Raw genomic sequence first — 9,026 nt, 5'->3', positions numbered from 1 at the left:
TTCCGAGTAGGGTACACAGAACACATTGATACGAAACCGGACGAACATATGTAACTTCACTGTATGGCGAACACGCGTTTGTCATTATTCGCCCTTACGTACAAATGGGGTTGCTTGCATATACATGTGACGCTAAACACTATCTCAATTGACCAATAGAATTCGCCAATTCCAATGCACCAATCCGATAACGATCTACAGCGACGTGCACGATATTCAAACTGCATTAAACCTGTATCTAAATTCCATGACTTTTGACAGGCACTTATTTCATTCACCGAGACATGTTCGAGAATTTGAATCATCTGTCATTAATCAAAGACGTATTTGAATTCTTTTCTAGGATTTTATTTCAAGACGTTTCTACGTATGTTTCGCGCTTTTCTCATGTTAATGAGGCGTTAGTATCGCTGGAAGCTTTTAGTAAAACATGCTAACATGGCGTCTGCGTCGGTAAGTGTACGGAACATTTTAACCCATTCGATTTTTGTATATCGACGCCAAGTATTTTTTTTTTTGCTTCCACCTATAAACTGCCAGGTTGCTTAAAAGTATAACAGAAGAATCATTTTCATCGCGTAAATATCATCACCGTTTTGTTGTCGTGTCGGAAGAATTGTTATTGACATTTATTCGTGAATATCCGTACGTATATTAGTTAAAACAGGTGTAAATCGATATGTTTTGAAGTGTACAAAGTGTTGCTGTATCATTTTTATGTGTTAACCTCCTTCTAGGGAGGGAAAGAGTATTTTCATTTCTCATTTTCATCAACGTTGAATTCACAGTTTGACGTGTAACGTTGCTTGTCAATAGTTGAACTTTTATTATGTGATTTCTTAGGTACCTTTGCTAATGGATGATGACACAATTGCTTTTGGTGAAGAGGATGAAACGGGTCAAAGCAACAATAAACTTAAGTATATAAATGTTATAATTATATAAACATTTAATAAAAGTAATTAAGGTTTGAGATTGACAACATTATATCTTTATAGACATCCATATGTTACCATGTTTCATTTAGCCTTCAGAATAACAGCGATAGTAGCCTATATGTTATGTGGATGGTTTTCAAATAGTTTCATAACTAGTTTCGTAGTCGTTGTATTGCTTTTGTCAATGGACTTTTGGACTGTCAAAAATATCACCGGAAGGTTAATGGTTGGTCTTAGATGGTGGAATTACGTGGATGACAATGGAAAAAGTCACTGGGTATTTGAATCTAAAAAGGTTTGTTAATTAAAGGTCTATATTTTACAGCTATTGCGTATATCCTTTCGATTCTGTACATTTTAGTAGACATTGTGTTTACCTGAATGAATAAATAGTTCAAGGTTTACCAGTTTTCACATTTTATGCCCTTGACACATTGTGGTAAAAAGGAAAAGATAAAAAGAGAAAGGCTTATAATTATGCAGGCATTTAATGTTTCACTATTCTTGGTAAACAACATTGAAAAAAGAATAGTAGAAAGGACTATAATTGTTTACTATAAAATACAAGGTCTACTATGTATACCCTGTGTTTCAGGGTGTCCAACAGAACCGCATTAATACTACAGAAGCACGTATCTTTTGGTTAGCCTTAATACTCTGTCCACTTTTGTGGTCGGTGTTTTTTGTGGCAGCCTTGTTTAGTTTGAAATTTAAGTGGCTGTTGCTCGTTTGCATTGCGATCGTTTTGAATAGTGCAAATTTATATGGATACGTAAAATGCAAAATGGGAAATGATAAAAATATTTCTACTGCCACCAGCGACTTTTTAAGAAAACAAGTCATACAAAATGTTAGTAAATAAATGTTCTTTATAGTTTGAAGGATATGTAAACCAGAAGTACATAGATCTACTGTTATTGTCACAGGTTGCGTCCATGATGACCAGGAGTCCACCCGCAGGTAATCCAAGTGCGCCAACTAATGTGATATAAGATTAGAAATCTTCAGTCATGATATTATTTAAGGAAAACATTGCCGTAATAAGTATCACCATGAAAACTATCGACTTGTATATAATGATGCGAATAATTGTATATCTTAATGAAATAATATAAAATAAAATTGCTATTGAAAATATCGTCGTTCGTTTATTTCCTGGCGTTTTCACGTTTTGGAAAAAAATGCGTATGTTACGTTAATTATTAGTTTATTGATGCCACAGGGCAATACATAATGTACACCTTATTTCTCCTTGTCAACAGACTTTCTATTACACAATATTTAATTTGTATAGGTGTTAATTAGTAACATTGCATTTATTATATTCATTTCAGCCTGTTGTATTCTTTCTGGCAAGAAAGTATCACAAAATAATTTCCCATTCTTTCAACGATATTTAATATTTGACTTATTCTTTGTTTCTTTAATTCACATTTTCCTCGGAATTAATGACTGCAATCGTATGACTACAATCTTATCCAAATGGATGAACTCGAGATGATCTCACACACAGTGTAACAAACTCGTCGTGGTATTGCACGGAGCGATAATATGGCCGATTGTATTTTGTTGTATTAGGAAAGATTGCTCCGAAGACGCGAGTTGTATGCTTTTTAAGAAGAAGAATACAACAAACCACATATTGCTATACACTCTGGGATATAAAAAAATTATAAACACTAACAATAGACACGCAGCTAACGTACAACATACACAAAACTTTTGGAATGATACAAAAGAACGTAATAACATTACGGTTCGGTATCTTATAAATATATGAATATCGTGGACTTTTTTGAATTGGTAAATTCATCGGATACAATTTAATGCTACTAACTTATAACTAGTAATATGTTTATACAATCATTTAACTTTTCGTTTTCCGTAACATATTGTATTTTTAGTCTGGAACTTTGAACGCGAAGTTGTCGACCGTCTTGGCGAAGCTGCACTTTGTGCAGTATTATATTCCTTCTCTCTTTTGTTAAATCTTTTAATATATCTATATAATACGTGTGTATGTAGTTAAAAAGTTGAATCGAAGGATAACAACGACATCCTTAAAATCATCGTACCAAAGACTTTAAAGTTTAGTTCGCTTCTTCCACGAATATGATTATAGATGTTACGAAGAGATTCTTTAAATTCAAATCGTTTTGTTACCATATTATCATCGTTTGTTCATCGGAATGTGTTCTATGTACGTTGGTTTTTCAGCCTTTTTTTTTTAGTGTGATGCATTTGTATAACAAGTCGATTTTTTTGTAATAAGTTTTTACACCAATTGTAGTTCTTAACAATGGCACATTTTTATCGAAGAGAGAAGTTGTTTCAAGGATTACTTAATCACTGCTGATTTGATTTACTGAAAAACAGTCGTTTCGTCGTGTCGTCTCTTCATTGCCAGTAACAACGAATTTATATTCCGAGGCAGAAGCACGATATCGCTAATTGTACACGAATAAAAGGTAAACAATAATGAGATTGAGGAAAATAAATGTACATTAATGTAATAAATCAAGTCAACAGTATAAAAAAGGATAATTATAAAAATAGAATTACTTCAAGACTAACTTTCGTGCTCGTACCAAAGGCCAGTATACAACGATAATCAAGGAACGAATGTTGACAACGTATCTGCAAGTTCAAAAACTCAGTCCCAAATAAGTCATAGTGGATGGATTAGAAAGAGGTTATGTACAGAAGAACCGAACACTTTGCAAAATCTCGGAATTTGAACGGACAATGAGAGAGATACAAAGATTAAGTATAGTATAATCTTTCATAAGGACGACCGAGGCGGTTTAAGTACCTTTAGAAGTACCGAAAATATACGTACGCGATAATACATTAGACACGCAATGGCCTTCAGTCTTACAACATCAAATAAAATGATATGAGATGCGAATAAATGCACGCTCGGAAATAATACAGTAGGACATTAGTCTTCAATGTAAATCTCGTGTAAAAAAATAGGCAAGTAAAGTTGCATGAAAACGAACTTACGTTAAAAAACAGTATCAAAAGGTGCGTTGAAAACCGAAAAGCGACAAAACGGATGGAAAAAATAAAAGAAACGTGCTTATCTTGACAGTCTAGAAAATATCCACAGCTTTTTTTTTTTTTTTAAATGCGTACTCTCTTCAATTATGATATTTATAATATATATGTATATATATATACATACATACATACATATATATATATTATTTATCATTTTACTTATGTATATTTATATTTATATCCATATTTATAGTTATATTTATATTTATATAATGTTGTTAATGACAAACGGTGCATTTATGTACACTTAGTCACAATTCCTGACCCTCGAACCACTTTTAACTGAAAATATGTATATACGTCAGATGCTTGATCGAACATCATTAAATTTAAAAGTCGGATCTAAGAATGTAACATCGATTCCTCTCCTTTCGTACTTTTCTCTTCTGCTTTTCTTGCTTAGGTTACTGCACGAAACCCTCGCAATCAAACGAATGCCAAAAACTGAAAGAGATCTGACTCGCTCGGCTGATTATATTTGTTAACCATACCACCCACGCACATACTCGCATGATGCACTGTATATTTTTATAGCTAAAATTTCTTGCTTTACCATTATCGTCGAACAGCGATAAAACGATTCTATATCGAACGATACGATGAAAATTTCGAAATATAGAAGATAGAAGATATATAAACGAGCACAAGCTTATTGTCCTCATAGACTACTTAGAATTTCTGTAAATGTTTAAATCGCCAGTAGTATACACCCCTAACGCTGTTGCAATGTATACGCAGGATAGGACGACGCATAATCATGAAAATGATCGTTTTTGGCATTGATCTGACGCGATATCCGCGACAAGGACGATGAATTACAAAGTTTCGTTGACTGTTCTCTTAGCGTTTGATGAGCTACGTTTTTCGATGAATTGTACTAGAAACGAGTGAATCTCCAGAACGGAACTAGTGTACTGCGGTTGATAGCCTTGCAACTGGGGAAAACTGTAAAAGTAGTCGAGGTAGAAGCCTACAATGGTACTCTGTACACAAGGGTATCGAGGGCTCGGTGGAATAGTACGCAAATCCGACATACAGTGCTTCTAGTTAGTTAAATTAGTTCGCATAGAAACCTGCACAACACTTTGTGCATTTTAATTAATTGAATATAGGCACCGTTTCCTTTCATACTTCCTTCACTCGATACAGTCGCATTATTTTCTTTTTCTTTTTTTCTTCTTCTTCTAATGGCATCGCTTACAGACTAATCTTAGAATAATCGCCTTACGATCTACTTACAATTACAGTAGGTAATGAGAAGATCCCTATCGTGCGTAATGGGTTCAGCATGAATAATTGTCGATTTGGCAGTATGGTAATTTTCTCTTTGCTGAGCGGAAATTTACGTCTCTCTGTGACTTCTGCTCCTTTTATGATCGAGATACTTGCAATTTCTCGCCCCCCCCCTCTCTCTCTCTCTCTCTCTCTTTCTCTGATTTCTCGAGATCTTCCGTGTCGCATCGATAAGTACTTTACGAAACACGCGCTTTCTTCGTAGTCTTTTTTTTCCTTTCTGACGCGGCATGTTTCGCACCTGTAGTAGCTCGCCTCGGAGGTTTCATTACGTTCCCCACTAATATGGAAGCACTGTTCTTCTCCAACGAATAGGAAAGTTCGACATAGAACGAAATATCATATACGCTGACGTTTTGATCGCGAGTTACATGATCGTAAAATAATAAATCCCGTCAGTTTCTTCGTTATTCTTACATTATGTAAAGCAGCCGTCATTTTCGAGCGATTCGGGAGACGTGTAATCGGAACGTGTCTCTCAAATTCCTCTCGAGTTGGATATGTTTCAGTGATCGTTTCAATTTTCGATTACGATTTCCTCGTACTATTTCCTCTCGCTCGTCAATCGCTTCCCGCTTGGTTTCTTCGATTTCTAGCTCGAAAACATCCAAGTTTTCTCGTTTCTCGCGTATTCTTGTTCGTCTGCGTGTCATCCTGTGTATTTGCGTGTGTGTGTCTTCTTTTTTTCGAATTATAAAAGGAAATTTTGATATGATGGTAAAGAATATTTCTACGGATATGATTGTTTTACTGCGAGCTTTTTTAAGCCGTACATTCTAAACGGCAGTATTGTCCCGTTTTTGTTGTCGGGGAATTTGAAAATTGTTTCAGCACATGCGGCGCCCATAAAAAGTGGAACTTTTCCGCTTATCGTGAGACTGTTGCGACACCATTGACTGTAAGATACTTGGTTACTACCTTAGTTAGTTGATCGAGAGGTTAATAATTTATCGCCTTTCTACTGTATTTGTCATTGGAAGGTACAAGTATGGTACGCTTTGCCCGGGAACATGATACAGGCTACATACTTACAAACTTACATATTTTTTCGTGTACTTCATCGTACTAGACGCGTCGCACTTTTGCTCGTTCACCGACCTCTCTTTCGTTTCTTTGTCGATCTCTTCTTTCTCTCGTCGATTCTCTTTCCTCGCGAGTGTCGGCTTGTCAGTTGGCGTAATGATCGAAAGAACCCAAATATTCCAAACTGGCGCGATAGCAAAACTGGTATTGGTCCTGCATAAGCAACATATATTACACTTTACGTACGTGTTACCTGTTACAACAGCTATAAAGATATATAAAAAGGAAATCTCGGATAGAAAGTAAAAATTCCGTATGTTCGTGCGTTACGTGAGAAATTCAAGGCTGCAAAAATATACAGAAATGTATATCAACTTGAAATATCCGAGAAGAAAATGAGGATCGACTCTGTCCATATTACCATATTAAGATTAAAATATTTTATTGAAAAACGTCTACAAACCTCGGTTTGAACCATAGCAGGTCGTTGCGTGCGCAATATTCTGACCGTTTGGAAGATGTCAACGACTCCCTCATACTGCATACGTTCCAATACAATGCTCAGGGTGATGAAGACGCCTGTTCTCCCGACTCCGGCGCTACAATGCACAGTTATCGGTCCATCTTGACCAAACTGTTCTTTCGTTTTGTGCACCTGTCCAATAAAGTCGATGAACCCGTCGCCGGACTTTGGAACACCCTGTTCAGGCCAGTCGATGAACTGGAACTGTCTGACTGTACGACTCGCTCCGTCTCTCGCATCCGTCACTTTGAATTCACGCAAAATGTACTGAGGCATGTTGTACTCCGCGATGGGATCAACCACAAAGCATTGATAACGAATCGACCTATCGGACGGCCAGTACTGATGGCATTTCTCTCTACCCATCTCTTTTAATTTCGTTAACATGACCACGATCGTAGAATTATGCTCCCACAGCATACGCCAGAAATCATCCGTGGTGTCGCAGAGGGGTCCTTGAGTGGCGATATAAGCACCTCGGTATCGATATCCATCGATGAGACTGGCGTTAATATAATCCGATCCTTCGATGTTGCGTTGTGGCTGCAGGCATACTCTGGTACACTCGTAGGGCAATATGTGCACCAAGCGATTTTTATGCTTGTTGCAGGGAAGGTTCGCTGAGATGAATCGCGACGAATCTACTTTGATGTTGGACAGTTTCTTGAATTCCAGTTCCATACCAGTGATATTGTCGATCTCTGGCTGCATCAGCTTCTGGATGTGGGAATGTAAGTTTCTGGCAGGCACTTCTGTGTTGCCACAGATCACCGCCTCGTAAAGCGCGTCGTGGATGAAAATGTATTGATCCTCGGTTTGGACCATGTAGTTTCTTTGAGCTCGTAGACAAGTCACGTGGCCATAGATGTCGATCATCTTTTCGTGCTTGATCCTTTCGAGCATCGAATCGATGACGATGAAGCAACCCGTTCTTCCAACACCGGCGCTACAATGGACGATCAGCGGTCCGCTTTCTGGTGGATTCAGGGATCTGACCCTACGTAAGAACTGCAAGAACGGTGCAGGATGCTCGGGTACACCGTGATCAGGCCAGGCCGTAAATTGCAATTGCTTTATTTCACGTCTCTCGGAGTAACCCGCTCTGGATATTTGGAATGTTCGAATACAGTAGGTAGCCAGCTCTTGAACGTCGGTGATGGTCACAGTCATCAAACCGTAAGTTTCAGAACCTCTGCTAGGCCAATACTGATCGCACTTAATCCTCGTTCGTTCCTCCAGCTTTGTCATCATCACGATCGTGCTCGATCTCAATTCCCAACACATTCGCCAGAAATCTCCAAATGTCTCTTGAAGAGGCCCTTGCGTAGCTACGTACGCATTTTGTTTTCTGTATCCATCGCAGTAATTGGCATTTATGTAATCTGTACCCGACATGCCATCTATAGTTTGCAGAATCACCCTCGAATGATCGTAGGCGATCACGTTCGCGTAACGATTCTTCGATGCGTTTATTTCCATGTTGGAGTGGTCCCAAGTGAATTGTTGTCCAGGCTCGATCGACTCGTACTCCTGACTGAACTTTAGATTGTCGTTCGCTTTTAGGCGCTCGATGTGGTTTCCTAGTTCGCTGATCGGAATTGGAGGATGAGAGGCCATGCCAGGCGTTTGGAAATTTAAACGGCGCATTTCGACTGGATCGGATGGAGCGTGATTCGAACTGATGTCAGCGGCCATTAATGGTCGGGTGACCGCTGCTTGATCGGGTGCTTTGCAGGGTTGTCTTCGTCTAAGGTGATAAATGAAAATATCGTGAAATGCTTTTCGCCTCTAAGAAGCGTATATCAAACTATGTCATTTAGATATTATCGATGTTGACCGATTTGCTACTGACCAAAGTTCCATTGTCACCGTATTCGATACTCACCTTTTAATAAAGAAGATAAGGGTGAGAAATGCGCTGACCATCAACGCAGCTATTATCGGACCGACCACCCACACCATCCCTGGCTCTTGGCCGCTGGTTTTCACCGATACCTCTGGATTTCCATCCACCGGGGTATTCGGATTGGGACGTCGTGGTGGCTCACCAGGAGGTACTTCCCTCATGTCGAGAGACAGGTACTCGGAGAAGGGTGACGAAGTGTACAAATGCTAGAATACGAAGTAAAATTAGTTACGTTATCACATTTATTCGTTTAATATCTTTCTCTCTCTACTAATTGCAG

General features: G+C 38.3%; 2 protein-coding genes across 21 annotated transcripts in view; one reads left to right on the top strand and one right to left on the bottom strand.

Annotated features, from left to right (window-relative positions):
* The first annotated feature begins 331 nt into the window (after nucleotides 1-331).
* LOC100648998 (uncharacterized Golgi apparatus membrane protein-like protein CG5021) lies at nucleotides 332-2,073 on the top strand. Of its 3 annotated transcripts, none has more exons than XM_012315792.3 (5): nucleotides 332-453; nucleotides 844-920; nucleotides 999-1,233; nucleotides 1,546-1,788; nucleotides 1,865-2,073. In XM_012315792.3, the coding sequence occupies exons 1-5, from the start codon at nucleotides 439-441 to the stop codon at nucleotides 1,928-1,930; spliced, it is 636 nt and encodes a 211-aa protein (XP_012171182.1). In that variant the 5' UTR covers nucleotides 332-438; the 3' UTR covers nucleotides 1,931-2,073. The 3 variants fall into 3 exon arrangements, with proteins under 3 accessions (XP_012171182.1, XP_003400387.1, XP_012171183.1); XM_003400339.4 differs by having other exon boundaries at nucleotides 333-453; nucleotides 1,534-1,788; XM_012315793.2 differs by lacking the exon at nucleotides 332-453 and adding an exon at nucleotides 460-645 and having other exon boundaries at nucleotides 1,534-1,788.
* Nucleotides 2,074-2,128: 55 nt separating this feature from the next.
* LOC100643094 (tyrosine-protein phosphatase Lar) overlaps nucleotides 2,129-9,026 on the bottom strand; it is a 278,042-nt gene continuing 271,144 nt past the window's right edge. For all 18 annotated transcript variants that reach the window (XM_048412226.1, XM_048412236.1, XM_048412227.1 and 15 more), the window contains 3 exons: nucleotides 8,726-8,952; nucleotides 6,781-8,587; nucleotides 2,129-6,530 (listed from right to left, as the gene is read on the bottom strand). In XM_048412226.1, the coding sequence (XP_048268183.1) occupies nucleotides 6,462-6,530; nucleotides 6,781-8,587; nucleotides 8,726-8,952 (2,103 nt within the window). In that variant the 3' untranslated portion in view covers nucleotides 2,129-6,461. The remainder of the gene's footprint in view (nucleotides 6,531-6,780; nucleotides 8,588-8,725; nucleotides 8,953-9,026) is intronic.

Source organism: Bombus terrestris, chromosome 14 (assembly GCF_910591885.1).
Source record: "Bombus terrestris chromosome 14, iyBomTerr1.2, whole genome shotgun sequence".
NCBI classification, from domain to species: Eukaryota; Metazoa; Arthropoda; class Insecta; order Hymenoptera; family Apidae; genus Bombus; species Bombus terrestris.
The sequence above is the reverse complement of the archived record's forward strand: the minus strand, read 5'-3'. Positions and strand labels throughout refer to the sequence as shown.